The following is a 15647-nucleotide window of genomic DNA, read 5'->3' as shown; positions in this document are numbered from 1 at the left end:
TTTTTCTATTGGGGGTGACCCGGGCCGTCCAACCGTTGGTAGTGAGCCCATTCGTTGTCACGGGATTGTGGAGCCTCTCGACGTTCTTGACGCGGACTCGACTCCGGATCGCGGAGGTCAGTCCTGTCACGATAAGGAAGCTCTGGAATGTTGTCTCACACTTCTTGGGTTTCAATAAAATAGGAGAAAAAAAAATGTTGAAACTACTTAAATATCGATCTGCGCTCAAATTCGGAACAATCTGGTTGGCACACAGCTTCTACAGCTATTCCTTTGATTGAGAACTCACTTCACCATGGGATCCACCGAACAATCCACTCTTCCTTCGGATTTTGTCTGGGGCTTTGCAACAGCCGCATACCAGATTGAGGGAGGAGCTTACGAAGGTGGTCGTGGCTTGTCCATCTGGGATACATTCTGCAAGATCCCCGGTAAGATTGCCGGTGGCGGAACTGGAGATGTAGCTTGCGACTCTTATCACCGTACACACGAGGATATCGCCTTATTGAAACAATGCGGTGCTCAGGCATACCGATTTTCCGTGTCGTGGTTCGTCTCATTTTATTTCTTGCTTCGAGCTTGAATCTTCATTTTGCTAACCTCGGCTTGTCTACATCTATAGGTCCCGCATTATCCCTCTCGGTGGCCGGAACGATCCAATCAACAAGCAAGGCATACAATTCTACCAGAAGTTTGTGGATGATTTGATTGATGCGGGCATTACGCCCATGGTTACCCTCTTCCACTGGGATCTTCCGGATGAGCTCGATAAGCGCTACGGCGGACCTCTCAACAAGGAGGAATTCGTTGCCGACTTCGCGCACTATTCCCGCGTGGTATTCGAGGCCTTTGGATCCAAGGTCAAGTACTGGATCACTTTCAACGAGCCTTGGTGCAGCAGTGTTCTGGGATACAATAATGGTTCCTTCGCACCGGGCCACACGAGTGATCGCACCAAGAGCGCGGTGGGAGATAGCTCGACTGAGCCGTGGATTGTCGGCCACAGCTTGCTAGTTGCCCATGGAGCTGCAGTGAAGATCTACCGCGATGAATTCAAAGAACGAGACGGTGGTGAGATTGGCATTACGCTTAACGGTATGTACCCACTCTCCTCGCATGTATACAGAGCCTTTACTAATCGCATCATTAAACAGGTGACTGGGCCGAGCCTTGGGACCCTGAGAACCCAGCCGACGTGGAAGCCTGTGACCGCAAGATTGAGTTCGCTATCTCATGGTTCGCTGACCCGATCTATCACGGTAAATACCCAGACAGCATGATCAAGCAACTTGGCAACCGCCTGCCAACCTGGACACCGGAGGACATTGCCCTTGTTCAAGGCAGCAATGACTTCTACGGCATGAACCACTACTGCGCGAACTTCATCCGTGCCAAGACAGGAGAGCCGGATATCAACGATATCGCGGGTAACCTCGAGCTCCTGCTCGAAGACAAGAACGGCATAAGTGTCGGGCCTATCACACAATCGCCTTGGCTGCGACCATCTGCAATCGGATTCCGGAAACTGCTCAAGTGGCTCAGTGAGCGTTACGGCTATCCCAAGATCTATGTCACCGAGAACGGAACCAGTGTCCTGGGCGAAAACGATATGCCGCTTGAGGAGTTGCTCAACGATGAGTTCCGCGTACAGTATTTCCGGGATTATATCGGTGCTCTTGCTGATGCGTATACTCTCGACGGTGTCAATGTACGGGCGTACATGGCTTGGAGTCTCATGGAGTAAGTTTGACCCTTGTTCCCCCCCCATCATTTTAGTATAACGTCCAACTAACCTGTTGACTTACAGCAACTTCGAATGGGCTGAGGGCTACGAGACCCGCTTCGGTGTTACTTTTGTCGACTATGAGAACGACCAGAAGAGAATCCCAAAGAAGAGCGCCAAGGAGATTAGCAAGATCTTTGATCAGTTGATCGAGAAGGCCTGAGATGGACGCAGCGCTAATTGATCTTTTTGCTGGTGGACTCGAGCAACTGCCATGATACCTGGATTCTATATGAAGTTTTTGAATGCACATGATATTTGATTTTCCAGTTATGCCGTGAACCGTGTAGTTCAGTACGCAACACAGCAAAACCCGCGACGTTTGACGTAGAGAGAGAAACAGGGACGAAGGTGATATGAACGTCGAGTTGAGAGACTATGTGAGAAGATAGTCTGTTGAATGAGAGAAAATCCAGCTCTACTAGATCTGCATACATACAGGCATTCCCATCAATCGAGAGACCTTGATACAGTCCACCACCTCATGAATCTTGGGTACAGTATGACATCGAAACCCTCATGGCACTGTTATGCTCTTTTCTTTCATACATCATGATACCACTTGGCTATTGTTAAAAATCCATCCAGGGCATGCTTGCCTGCAGTCAGGCTGCAACAAGCATGCCATATAAATGGAGCTTGTCCCCGAGTTTTCCTAAAGATTTCAACCGTGTCGTCTCTCTTTGCATGACTTTGTTGTCTATAGAATAATCAGAAGTCGCCGTGGGACTAGGTTGTGTTTATAGGACACCCAATCTTATCCAGAGCAGGTATCCCCCTCCTACTTATGAATTGAAGACGATCCAATAGCTAATCCCCAGATTGAGAGATATATATATATATATGTCGGGGAACACATAGCCCTATATCATCATAAAGGTCACAGGTGCCGCACTTTGCCTTGCTAACGAGGTAAATGTACTAGTATACTACCTTTTCGGTGCGTAAAATGAAACCGAGAACTTGAATCAATATCAGGACACATGTTTATATGGAGCTTCTGTTGTCATTTCTATCAATTTTACATATCAGCCAACTTGTATTTATCCTGCTTTTAAGAGGAATTGGTACTGGGGTTTTATGATAGAAAACAAAATAGAAACGCTCGATATTTTCGATTTGTTTTCCCTCCAATAGTTCAGTTATTCCAAGCTAGGTAGGCTTGTTGTAGGTATGCAAACTCGCTGCCCAAACAATTGTACATACTTCCAAAAAAGGTAATATTGAAGCCTTAGGACTCAAACCCTGTTTGGGGATTCACTTGCCCCCTGAAAGGCTTCCTGGTGCTCTGAATATATCCCTTTACTCTCTGGGCTACATAGAATTAGGTTTTACCTAGACTCCATGTGGATTGGAAGCTACATACTCGACGCAAATTCTGATACCCGGGACCTAAGTAAATCCGTCTCCGGATGAGATATCCTCTCCATTTTCTTAGAGTTATAACTACATATGTAATCTATTTAAATCAAATTGAGTCGTCAAGAACAACATGAATGTATCGCAAATCTCCCAGCAGCTTTTACCCGCGCCCAAAAGATTCCCAGACTGCTGCTTGGCCATCTCCAGCACTTTGATCACCTACCTTGCTTCGCTCCTCCCAAAAAAACCCAAATTCACCGTCTCAGTCGGCAGCGGATCTGGTCTCCTCGAAGGTCTCATCATGCATTGCGATACCAATTTGTTAGTGGAAGGCGTTGAGGTAGACTCAACTATTAATCGGTACATTGCCGAAGAAGACATGAATACCGTTGGCGGAGGTTGGGGCCTTTGGTCTGCCGCTCAACAGGCTGCAACGTGGATGTTTGTCTACCCACGCGACCCAAAACTCATCACCAAATATATTGACACCTATGGTGATCAAAATGTCGATTTCATTGTCTGGCTCGGGCCTCGGGTCGATTGGCCAGATTATGAGCCGCGTTTCTGTCAATCTCCGTTCTCCGAGTTGAGTTTTCCAGATCATATTGGACTAACACCATATGAGACTATGGCTGTTGCTAGAAGGCCATGTTAATATGAAGCCATTCCGCATTGTGACTTCAATTTTGGAATATCATGCGATACTCCTCCTGGGTAGATTGGATCTTGCGCCTGTTGTTCGAGGATCCAGATTTGCGTCTCTCGGTTCCTAGTATTATAGTGCCTTCTAGTAAAGCTGGAGGTGGATAAATTAGGTAATAGCTAATAGGAAAATTACATGAAAAGAGAAGGGACTTTGCATTCGACAATGGGTGATGTTGACGGTGGAAGATGGGAAAGAAAAACCGAAGACTGAGTGTGAGAGTGGGCGATATTGATGAGAAAGATAAAGGGGGAAGGGGAGATTTGTAGACGAGACAGAATAAAGTGGTAGAGCATAGTTCATAGCCCACACAAACTTGGAATTACATTTTGACTCGAGACTCCAGACGTCTCAAGTCAACATTCATGTATGTATCACTTGTATACATTCTTCTCTCATATGAATATCTTTGTAGGCTTTCAAGTTGAGAGGATTACTCTGGTCACGTTTTAAGAAATTTATACGAGAGTATATACAAAGGAACGATTTGAGATATATATAGATAGAACTTGAGAACTGCCTCTGCATTGAGCACACGTCACTCCCATATATTTAGTCCGAAGAGCAACCTGGGTTGCAGCGCAAGAAATCAAGCAAATATCATATATGCAATGGGAGTAAGTATTTCTCAACTGGCATTCATTATAGGACCTTTTGCTTTATTTCTTTCTTTTTTGTAGAATGATTTAGTTAGAATTGAACAATAGTACAACCGCTAAACTCTTTAATCTAACAAGTGTTGACTTACCAAGGGCTAATTCAGAGGGCTCCCTCGATTTTATATCAGGTATTGTAAGATATCTCGTATTACCGAGGTCTAAAATGGGTGTTGGCCATCGCCTAGCTGCATCCCAAAGTAATTCATATATTAAATCTAAAGCACGAGGCTAAGCTCAAAGTGCATACCTAAAATGCTTGGACTCCATATCCGTCATATCCTTAAAGCCATCCAAGATAGCTTGAGAAGTAATATCCTCGGGGTTCTCATCAGTATCAGCCGCGATGATTGCAGCATCCCTCCTTCTATTCTCCCATTTCATCGACATATACGCCACACATGCTAGAACAATGATGCCCGCATAGCAGATGAGCAGACCCAATAGACCCGAGTAATAGCGCGGGGCCTGGTGAGCGAAGAATATATTCGCTCCGGCGACATTACCGGCCGCATAGAGCGAGAACCAGAGACCATTAGCGACTGCACGCTTGGTGTGGCCGGCAACATTGGTGGCAAGTAAATTCCACGAGATAATGACGGGAGCGCCAACAAGATACTGCAGCCAAGTGCATCCGACTAAAGTCCAGGGATAATCGAGGCTGGTAAATCGGATACCCAGAAGACCGGCGAAGGGGATCAGGCAGACGACTGCGAGAACGATGCAGCGTGAATCTTTAACGTATGTAGCGATAAGACCGCAAATGGGTACAACACCCGCTTCGATTGCACCTGTGGGTAGTTGAAGGAGTGTAGTATAGATCTCGCTGAAGCCAAAGCCTTTGATCAAGGCCGATGCGAAATTTGATGAACCGCCGTTGATCACACCGCAGGCGATGCCGACGCCAGCGCAGCAGAGGACTCTGACATCATAGATAATCTCCAGCGCCTGGCGTGGTTTTATGTCTTTGGTCTTCACTCCAATCATGTTTTCGGCGACACGCTGCACGGCGATCACGCGCTGTCGGTGGGTCAGGAAGCGGGCAGAGCCTGGCGAGTCGGGCATGAGCCAGAGGAAGAGACAGGCGCAGAGGAAGTTGAGTAGTCCGATGGTTAAGAAAATTAACTGCCAGCTGCGGAGTGCGGTGTTATGTGAATGGCCGAGGCCGAATCCTAGTAGTGCTCCTACCATCGTGGCCATGCCATTCGCACTAAGCCAGATAGCCATGCGCAGTGGTTGTTCGGAGCGCTTATAGAACATTGAGGTAAGGTTCATCACTAGATAGAACGAGATATGTTAGTGCTTTTCGTGTGGTTTGTTTGTGATGTAGGCTACTCACTGCACGGACTGATTCCAGCTTCTGCCATGCCTAAGAGGAATCTCAATACCAGGATTCCTGCGTAGTTCTTTGCTCCAACATGTGCAATAACTAGTACACTCCAAATAAAAAGCATACCACCCATATATTTTGCGATTGGCAATCGCTGGATCAGGAGGTTGGCTGGGAGGGCCCAGAAGAGATAACCGAAATTGAAAATAGCCGCAACCCATGAATATCGCTGGCCTTCGAGACCGAGGTCTGGGATCAAGGAGTATGCCGATGCATAATTAAGTGATAGTTTGTCTCCACAGACATACATGTTAGTTATAGAAGTGATAATGGGGAAATTCTGCATTTTTGCATACCGAGGAATTGGATAACATAGGTCAGGTAGAGCTAGCACAGCGATAGAGAGTCAGAAATAGCGCTCATCAAAACACCATCGGGGTCCTTCATAAACTCACCATCGGCATAATCCTCCAGTCGATAATCCTCAACACCTTGGCGCCCTCAGTCTCCAGTTCCTCAGCCGTCAACTGTTCCGCCTCGAGATATAGATTCGCTCCGATATCATGAGTTTGGCCGAGTGCAATATGTGTAGCATCTTTCTCTGTAGTGGATGGATCCACCTTTGTGTCGTTGGGGTTCATTATAGATGGGGGTTCAAGTTTGAACAGAACTGAGAAGTTCCTATCAAAAGTGCAGCGTTTAGTTATTATATACAAATTCAAGGACATACCTATCATCCCAAGGCCGCCAAGGAGATAAGCATCACTGGTTCCTTATCTCTCAAGTTATCTGTGTCAAAATGATAGGAGAAGCGGTCAATAGTCCGCATAAGACAAAAAAGTGTGGGGAAAGCGGACTATTATCCGCTTTACGGGGTATACTTGGCCATCTCTCTACTACAAAGTAGAATTTCATTCAGTGTATTTTGAAATTATTACTTCATATATCACTTCAGTTTCAAAGCCAATTACCCCTCAATGGCTCAATCCCAAGACTTCTTGTTACTGGACGCGAGTATCTCCGAGCTCCAATCCGCACTTTCTTCAGGGTTGCTCTCTAGCGTGGGCTTGGTATCACGATACCTACGACGAATCAGCATATACGACGCAAACACTCTAAAGCTCACCGCCATCCCAGTCCTAAACCCAACTGCCTTCGACGAAGCAGCCGCCTCCGATGCCCGGCGCGCAGCCGGTCTACCGCCGCGTCCATTGGAGGGGATCCCCTACCTCGCAAAAGATAGTATTAAAGTCAAGGGCATGACCGTTGCGAGCGGATCGCCGGCATTTGAAACCCTCATTGCCAACGAGGATGCTGTCTGTATCCAACTTCTCCGCAAGGCCGGCGCCGTGTTTCTCGGCCGGACAAACATGCCCGCCATGGCGTACGGTGGTATGCAACGTGGGTGTTATGGGCGCTCTGAAAGTCCCTATAATACTGCATACCTTGCTGCAGCATATGCTTCTGGTTCATCAAATGGATCGGCCGTCGCAACGGCAGCCAACTTTTGTGCTTTTTCTCTAGGCAGCGAGACTGTTTCTTCGGGTCGCTCGCCGGCATCAAATAATGCCGTTGTTGCATACACACCTTCGAAAGGCCTTCTTCCTCTTCGTGGTGTCTGGCCACTCTATTTAACATGTGATGTCCTGGTGCCTCATACCCGGACTATGGCAGATATGTTCCATGTCCTGGATGTTCTGGCAGTGTCTGATGAAGCCCCGATAGGAGATTTCTACCAGGAACAAAAGATTATCTCCCTCCCGTCAATCAATACACTTCGACCGCAGTCCTTTTCAGAATTACAAGATGATACCTCCTTGCGCGGGAAGCGTATTGGTATACCGTCAATGTATATCGGAGGCGATGACCTTTCTCTATCACCAGCCAGCAAAGTCAATACCCGACCCTCCATAATCAAGCTATGGCAGAATGCTCGAAAAGTCCTCGAGTCCTGTGGTGCGGAGGTAATAGAAACGGACTTCCCACTCGTGACAACCTACGAATCAAACGCAGACAAGGGCCAGCTCGTCACCGTCGCAGGACTACCGGAAGGCTGGTCCGCGATGGAGCGGGGCGATCTCGTCGCTCATATCTGGGATGACTTCCTGATTAACAACGGACAAAAGGGTCTCGAAACTCTTTCTCAGGTCGATCCGACAACTATCTTCCCGCTTGCGCCGGGGTCTTTGAAGGGTACGCCTGATGCGGCTAATGCGCTGCGATGGGATGAGATGGTTAAATACCCGCACCGGAGGCCGGCATCTATTTTGAAGATCCCCGGTATTCAGCAAGCAATCCAGGCTCTTGAAAATGCGCGCAAGGAGACTCTTGAGGACTGGATGGATGGGCTTGGACTTGATGCTGTGGTTTTCCCGGCTAATGGTGATGTCGGGGCTGCTGATGCGGACTGCGATGAGATGGCTTCGCGGTTTGCGTGGAGTAATGGTGTCAAGTACTCTAATGGTAACAGACCTATTCGTCATCTTGGTGTGCCCACTATCTCCGTCCCTATGGGTATCATGGAAGATACGGCAATGCCGGTGAATCTTACCTTCGCCGGGAAGGCATATGATGATAACAGTTTACTTAAGTATGGCTTTGCTTTTGAGATGGCAATGAAGGGCCGTTCACAGCCACCGCTCGTGCCTGCTCTTGACTCTGATTGCATCAAAGGTGGTCAAGATCTTCGGCCATGGGCTTCTCGATCCATTGTTGAGCTGGTGGTGGAAACTCAAGTGAAGGAGATTCACGATTCCATGGTTGTGGTTCAGATTCAGGGGTCAGTGGTACTCAAGGACTCTGAGCTGGGGACTTTGGAATGCCATATCAACGGTCAACTCTTCAAGCCGGTCATCGAGGGCGATAGATGGTTTATCCAGGCTTCCTATCCCGCATCGGAACGTGACCAACCCTGGAAGAGGTGGTCGAGTCCTGCTCTAACACAGACTATCGTAGTTATCACAGCTTCCACAAAGGCGGGCTCAACGATGGGTAAGTTAATATTACTATAAAAAGCCAAATGTTGTCAAAAAGAATCCAATTCTTCTTCCATTTCTCGATTATGTACTGCTCTCAAAAAAGCACAACGCTGTCATATTTATGATAACTCTTTAAAGTCATTCTCCAACAAGCCCTAGTGTATACTTCCCCCGTACATCATATCTTCAATCATCCCCAAGACAGCTCGGTGCAAATAATTCTTCCTCAACTGCTGCAAGTGAAATTCAGCCTCTTCCAGTGACACTGGAGCATTAGAATCGACTTCAAATGTGCCAGCATTCCACATGATCTTTTGTCGTATGAACTCAAGCACATTCATATACGGCATTGCATCCTTCCACCGTTCGACAAAGCCAGCCAAGTTAGCCGTACATGTAGCAATGGCCTGTCTGATGCGCTGTTGATTCCTAATATCAGAAATAGAGGCTGTCGCCCAGACAATGTAAAGCATCATGATTCCTGATCGGAATTGGAATACAAGCTAATAATAGATTGATTGTTAGTCCACCGTGAGAGCATTGCGATAGAAAAGAGACTGGGGGTTGACACATACTGCAGACCAGGTATAGCACATCACATGTCCTTCTTCCTGCAAGAGCCGGAAATTGAGACAGGCTTCCCCAATCGTCGTGAGAATTTCCTCTGTTCCGTCCATCTCAATGAAATCGCGTTTCTCTTCTATCAGGATCAAGAGACTGTAAACATACAGCTTTCGCATCCATATAGGATGAAGATAGCCGTGCTGAGCATTGTCTGATTCATAGTTTGGGATCTCTTGTCGCCATCTATCAAGCGCAGCCTTGAATGAGGAGCTATCGCCTTTACCATATCTAGCGAGGGGGTTGCGGGGCCGCTTCTCCCGTGATCTCCTGATGCTAGCTTGGATCTTGCGTAGTCGAAACAAGTGGCGTATGGCGGGGTTTGTGCTTAGGGTTGGTTGGAGGGTATCTCCCAGAGTGCACATCTATGTTGAGAATTAGTGACTGTGAGAAGCTATTTAGAAAATATTTGGGGATAACCCACATCATCGTCGACAACCTTGTAGGCGGCTGATACTGGTCGATCCCACCCAGAAACAATTACTTCATTGAGCATATAGCAAGTGATAAACATGTTCTCAGACAAAACTTCGATAGACTCGGTCATGGAGCCATTGTCGCGGCATATCGATACGTGCTTCTGTATCTCTGTCATGGCAGCTGTACAGAAAGGTAACACAGAAGAGACGCTCGTTGTGATATCCTCCGAAGAAGGAGAATGCATAGCATAGAGTATCATGAATAGTGAAGCTTGGATTTGTAAAACCATAGACGAATGCCCGACAACATATGGATAATATCTCATGGCCGAGGCATAATATTCCTTTGACCGGACGGAGTGCGAGGGATCTCGCTGTAAATTACTGCAAAGGGATGCACCAATAGCATATACCATCTGCAGGAAGAAGGCTTTCCATTCATCCTGCCCATCCAGGATCGTTTCAGCATGCCATGATTTCCAAGCTGTTTCGTTTAAGAAGGGCCATTCGCGGTGAGTCACAGAAAAATATACATTTGTGTAGAGCTCTTTCAGCCAAGGAGAGTCGTCACCGGTCAAAGAATATGAAGGTGCCAAGTCAATCCATGGAACGTCGAAAGTCGTCTCAGGGAATAAAGAGAATGTGTCAGTGTCAGATGAGAAAGGCAATGGAGATGTTCGAGGTGATCTTTGGCTGCTGTGTTGCAAGTCTGACAGAACCATGAGAGAGCGGTCATTCCCTGCTCCGCTACTATTCTGATCAGTTATCAGATAGTCTGGATCATTGCCCAGATCATTACGCTTGTGTTCTGGGTCTTCAAAATCTGTCTGGACTCCAGCATCACATGTTCGCACAGCTGTTTCTGTGACATGGAACTCACGGTCCAGCTCCGCGACCCGTTTCTCGAGCTGTCGCAGATATTCCAGCGGGATTGTGATGTTATCTCCCGTTTTCCGAGACCGAGCAGGCAAGCATTCAGCACCCTTGCGACGACATTCGCCACATGAAGGTTTCGCATGATCACATTTCCGCTTATGTCGAAAACAGCGAGCGCATGCTATATCTCTATGCTTCAGGGGGCGCGACATGCGGCAAATGGGTGCATAATAGGGAGTGAGAGGAGATGCGGGGAGACTCGCGATAACGGAGTTGATCCGCGCCGGTGCGATATCAGTTCCGTATTGACTGTAATGGGAAGGTCTAGGCGATGTTGATAAGAAATGTGTTATTAACTATATATACTGCTTCCTGTTAAGATATATAACATTGTAAGAGATCTTAGGATCGTCAAGCCAGGTCAGAAATAAAGTCCATGGTCATAATTCATACTCGTCTCCTTGAGCCCATTAAGATCTCCCACTAGGTCAAAAAATCGGCAGCGACCTTCAGTTTTTGATCCATGCTTGAGCCTTTGTATCATATCCAATCAACGTAGGATCAACCTTCAGGGTCTTGAGCATGAATTCCATTGTGAACTCCTAAGTGACAATGTCAGCACATAGATTTCATCCGAAACCACAGTAATACCAGAACACTTACCCCATCCTGACTCTCTTCGTCGACATTATTCTTGTTCAGTGGATGGCCAGAGGAGTCCTCAGCATCGTAGGTATCAACATCTACCTCATTAACATGCTCCCACTCACGATTCTCCTCGTCAAACTCCCACTGAGTTGCATCACGCTTCAACCGCTCTCTCCAAGCTGCCATTCCTCCCATACCATTAACCCTTTCTTTAGCACCAACAAATACCTCGTCAGCTGCGTCTTGGCTGGCGAGCCGCCATTTGGTGATGAGACTTGGTATCTCGATGTATTTGGGGTTGTGCTCGAGGCCAAGGGCCTGGGTTGCTATCTCAAGTTTTGATATGAGCGCGTTGACCTTTGACTGGATCTCCCGATGCTGTTTTTGCAGTTCTATGATCTCTGGATTGGAGGGCTTCAATGAGTGAGGGGAGAATGGGGAAAAAGGCTGTAGCATGCGTTTGGGTTTAGGAGGTACTGCAGTTGTTGGATTTGGTATTGGGTTTGATTCTACAGGGATGATAGAGGTCGCTGAGAGTTTTGTATCCTCGGCAGTCCTGGGTGCGACAGAGTTGGATGGCATGTCGTCTGTGGTTGTTGGTGCAGGTCTGGGTAGCGGGGACTTGAACGGCTTTGAGAGAGCTGTAGCAGCGTCAATGCGACGACGCTTACTAGGTGGCATATCCATGGTGCATCAATACAGACTTTCAAAAGGTATGTGTTCGACAAAAAGAAACATAAAAAGGTTGGAGAGCGAAAGGCGGAGATGCGATAGAGTCTTATCGATAAGCAATGGAATTCATCTATGTACTTCTCGTACAAGGAAAAAAAAAGTCACGCTGAAAATGCATACACTATATTATCCTCAATGTCCAACTCCTCCTGCTACCCATTGCCCAAATTCAGGGTCGCCAGGCTGAGGGAATAATCCACGGTCATTAACATTCCCATTTCCATTCTGGGCATTGCCATTGCCATTGGCGTTCTCATTCTGTCGGTTGCGCTGCTGCTGCTGCTGACGGAAATAAACCAAAACCAACAGTGTAGCAGCCAACCCGACAATGAGAAGACCCTCAAGCATTCCCTCGTCGAGATCGAGGTCCAGGTCGTCATAGTAGCCATCCTCGTGGCCTTCAGATTCCAAGCCACGATATTCATCATCGTCTCCACGTTGTTGTTCGTAAAGGTCTTCATAATAGCCCTCCTCGTCGTTCTCGATAAAGGCCTTGACCCATTCCTTGAAAGTACGACGGGGCTTCGAGTCTAGAGAGAAAAAACCAACAAACATAAGTAAGAAACTAGGAAGGCACGATTAATTTCACAGGGTAAGTGGGAAGGAGCAGCTTACCTTCCTCCTCGCGGATGGGGTTGATATCTCCATTAGTGATGCGATTCCAGTATCCTCGAACCCGGAGTTTGATCAAGCTAAGCTTCACTGGCAGATACGCTTCAGGGCTGAGGTCGAGAGCCAAGTCATAATACCGCTTGGCCATGTGGAAATCCTGATCTACTGCCACACCATTCTCATGCATCCAGCCCAGATTCCAGTAGCCTTGCGCACTGTGGTGAGCTTCAGCAGCATTGTGGTAACATGTCGAGGCCTTATCAGCATCGACGGGTGTACCTGTGCCAGACAGGTAGTAGTCACCCATCTTGACCAAGGAGTCGACGTTAGCTTGCTTCGAGGAGCGGGTCCAGTAAATCAATGCTAGTCTCGCATTATGCATCAAGGAGGATCGAGCCTTCTCAGTCCATGGAAGAATAGAACTAAGCGAGAGTACAGAGCGATGCTCATCAAGCAGATAAGCCACATTTGCCTGTGCATTCTCATAGCCCTGCTCTGCTGCCATCATTGATGGGATAAGAGCGCTCTCCTTGTCACCAGATTCGTAAGCAGTGTTTGCCTCCACGAAGGCTGAGTGGACGATCTCTGCTTTTTCGGCAACCATTTTGTAGTAGGCGGCGGCCACGCCACAGTGCCGCTGTCTGCCAATACCGAAGTTGGCCATTTCCGCTAGGTAGTAGTATGCCTCCATCCACCCCCAGCGGGCTGCAAGCTCGAAGTACCGTGTTGCGGTTGCCACGTCTCCTTGGTCCAAGAAAAGAGCGCCCAATCGTGATTCTGACGCCGGGGAATCCTGCTCTGCCGCTGCTTTGAAGTAGTGAGAGGCCTTGAAGCCATCCTCTGGAACACCATAGCCCTTGAGATACATCAGGCCCATCCAATGCTGGCACAGAGAATCCCCGTTCGCAATGCCACGCCGGAACCATGTGAGGGCAGTCGGGTAGTGTTGTTCAACCCCCTCTCCACGAAGGTACATCAGGCCAATATGCCCTGCGGCCTTGGATGCCAGCTTATCTAGGCCTGCAGGGGGGTTTGAGTTGATGGTCCCATCTTTGTTCCAATATTTCTTGGTAACAACCTTGAAATACCTCATAGCCCGTCGGAAATTCCGTGGTAATCCCCGAGCTCCCTCGAAATTCATCTTTCCGAGAGTGTACGTAGCCTTCAGCTCACCCTTCCGGGACATGAGATCCAAGTATTCCAGGATATCTTCCACGCTAGCCTCGGGGGTAGCATTGGCAGAGTCCCGCGCATTTTGACCCGAACTTGACACGCTAGCTCCTGGACCATAGACACCACCTTCTTCATCTGCCCAGCGATATGATTCCCGAACCAAAGCCCTACCACCCGGAGGGCCGGAGCGGTAGTACTCGACTGCCTTGTCCGCAACCTTCTTGTAGTAATGGATCGCGTGGTCACAATCCTTCGGTGTTCCAATTCCAGTGTGATAACGATACGCAAGTGTCATCTCCGACCGGATATTTCCTGCTTCCGCTGCAAACTCATGATACATCAAAGCCTTTGCCTGGTCGGGTTCGACCGCACCACCGATCCCCGTCGCATACATGAACCCGACCATGTTCTGCGCTGTGTTGTTTCCGTCTAACCAGGCCAATTCATGATACCAGTGGAAAGCTTCTTTAAAATCGCGCGAATAAGAGAAATTGCCGTAGAAGTTCATCTCTGCTAACAAGAACATCGCATCCGGGTCTCGGTCTTCGTCTGCAGCTGTTCTCAGCTCCTCCACTGCCCCTGCGACATGTTTGTTCAGTTTCCGCTCGGGCTTTTCGGTCGAAGGGCCATTCAAAAATAGCAGTCGGACCGTTTGACGACCATAGTATACAGCAGTCCCTAGCAATCCTCTCGACTTGTCGGATTGAAGGACTGGATTCTTTGTTGTGCGAAGGATATTCCAAGCATTCTCGACTCGCTCTGTTATCAGATAATAAAGTCAATCAGTATCAAGCATCGATAAGGCGCGAGGCATGGAAGCTCACGAGTCATGGGTCGCGGTTCCGCTTCCCCTGTCTGGAACGTAAATTCACGGTCTGCATCGTGACCGATTGCTCCGGAGGCTGTTTGGTCAGTGAGCGATTGACTAGGCTCAGCTGCGCATGTCTGCAATAGCACTGGAAAAGGGTGTCAGCTTCCGTTGTGGTCCTGTAGGTGCGGGCAAAGCTTACGCAGAGCCGAGAGAAAGTGTGAGAGCGGCGTCCTCATAATGCCTGCAAAATACTGATGTAATGTTGAAGTCTGAAGCACATTGCGACTCTCAGAGCAATGTGAATTGTAAAAGCGACAGAGTCGGGAATCGTGACATGATGTAGTTGCAGAGTACGGGCCACTTGGCTTGACGGAGCTTCATTTTGCCGAGGGCCAATCACTACATCGTACATACTGACGTACCTGCGTACATATACGTACTACATAAGGTATATTGTATGTTGTATGCTTTCTACAACTCCTTTAAGGCATATTTTTTATATGTACTGTATATCTAGTCCTGCTTGACTATCTTATCTCAAATGTTCTTCAACCTGTACATATGTAATACCAGAATAGAATCTAGGTACACTTCTCTAGACAGTAAGCCAAATCCAAGGACTCTACATAGACACCCTTTTACATGTTATAGGAAAAGTATTGCAAATATCATCAACATTGCTGGAATCTACTCGTCCCCTCAGGAGGGTGTGTACAAAACGGAAAGCAGCAGTCAAAATACATCCCCGGTGCGCTTTCCATGCAATAAAAAGATTCGGGCAATTCCCCAATGGTGATTGAAGTCCACACTTCCATCTCACAGTATCCGTAGATTTTATCCTCAGTACTGATCGAAGCATGTGCGGTCTTCGCACGATGAGGGAATAGTGCGCCGGGAAAAGCAAAGCAATCTCGAAACGATGGCGACTGAAACCAAACGGGGG

The 15647-nt window shown here is 47.8% G+C and overlaps 6 protein-coding genes across 6 annotated transcripts; 3 read left to right on the top strand and 3 right to left on the bottom strand.

Moving 5' to 3' along the window:
• Window positions 1-295: 295 nt before the first annotated feature.
• N7479_008491 (uncharacterized protein) lies at window positions 296-1946 on the top strand (the record flags this gene model as incomplete). The annotated part of the gene is made up of 4 exons (XM_057256185.1): window positions 296-549; window positions 623-1095; window positions 1155-1740; window positions 1808-1946. 4 exons carry the CDS (start codon window positions 296-298, stop codon window positions 1944-1946), a joined length of 1452 nt encoding a protein of 483 aa, XP_057110047.1.
• Window positions 1947-3275: 1329 nt separating this feature from the next.
• On the top strand, window positions 3276-3800 carry N7479_008490 (uncharacterized protein; the record flags this gene model as incomplete). Its single annotated transcript, XM_057256184.1, has 1 exon — window positions 3276-3800. The coding sequence occupies one exon, from the start codon at window positions 3276-3278 to the stop codon at window positions 3798-3800; it is 525 nt and encodes a 174-aa protein (XP_057110046.1).
• Window positions 3801-4741: 941 nt separating this feature from the next.
• Window positions 4742-6475, bottom strand: N7479_008489 (putative MFS allantoate transporter; the record flags this gene model as incomplete). The annotated part of the gene is made up of 4 exons (XM_057256183.1): window positions 4742-5781; window positions 5844-6128; window positions 6191-6221; window positions 6290-6475. The coding sequence occupies 4 exons, from the start codon at window positions 6473-6475 to the stop codon at window positions 4742-4744; spliced, it is 1542 nt and encodes a 513-aa protein (XP_057110045.1).
• A 336-nt stretch (window positions 6476-6811) lies between these two features.
• N7479_008488 (amidase family protein) lies at window positions 6812-8845 on the top strand (the record flags this gene model as incomplete). Its single annotated transcript, XM_057256182.1, has 1 exon — window positions 6812-8845. One exon carries the CDS (start codon window positions 6812-6814, stop codon window positions 8843-8845), a length of 2034 nt encoding a protein of 677 aa, XP_057110044.1.
• A 122-nt stretch (window positions 8846-8967) lies between these two features.
• N7479_008487 (uncharacterized protein) lies at window positions 8968-10940 on the bottom strand (the record flags this gene model as incomplete). Its single annotated transcript, XM_057256181.1, has 3 exons — window positions 8968-9315; window positions 9388-9798; window positions 9858-10940. The coding sequence occupies 3 exons, from the start codon at window positions 10938-10940 to the stop codon at window positions 8968-8970; spliced, it is 1842 nt and encodes a 613-aa protein (XP_057110043.1).
• A 1300-nt stretch (window positions 10941-12240) lies between these two features.
• On the bottom strand, window positions 12241-14940 carry N7479_008486 (ubiquitin ligase complex subunit HRD3; the record flags this gene model as incomplete). The annotated part of the gene is made up of 4 exons (XM_057256180.1): window positions 12241-12638; window positions 12724-14652; window positions 14718-14849; window positions 14904-14940. The coding sequence occupies 4 exons, from the start codon at window positions 14938-14940 to the stop codon at window positions 12241-12243; spliced, it is 2496 nt and encodes an 831-aa protein (XP_057110042.1).
• Window positions 14941-15647: the final 707 nt, after the last annotated feature.

This window comes from Penicillium vulpinum (genome assembly GCF_028829585.1).
Source record: "Penicillium vulpinum strain IBT 29486 chromosome Unknown utg000003l_segment0_segment0, whole genome shotgun sequence".
NCBI lineage: Eukaryota > Fungi > Ascomycota > Eurotiomycetes > Eurotiales > Aspergillaceae > Penicillium > Penicillium vulpinum.
The sequence above is the reverse complement of the archived record's forward strand: the minus strand, read 5'-3'. Positions and strand labels throughout refer to the sequence as shown.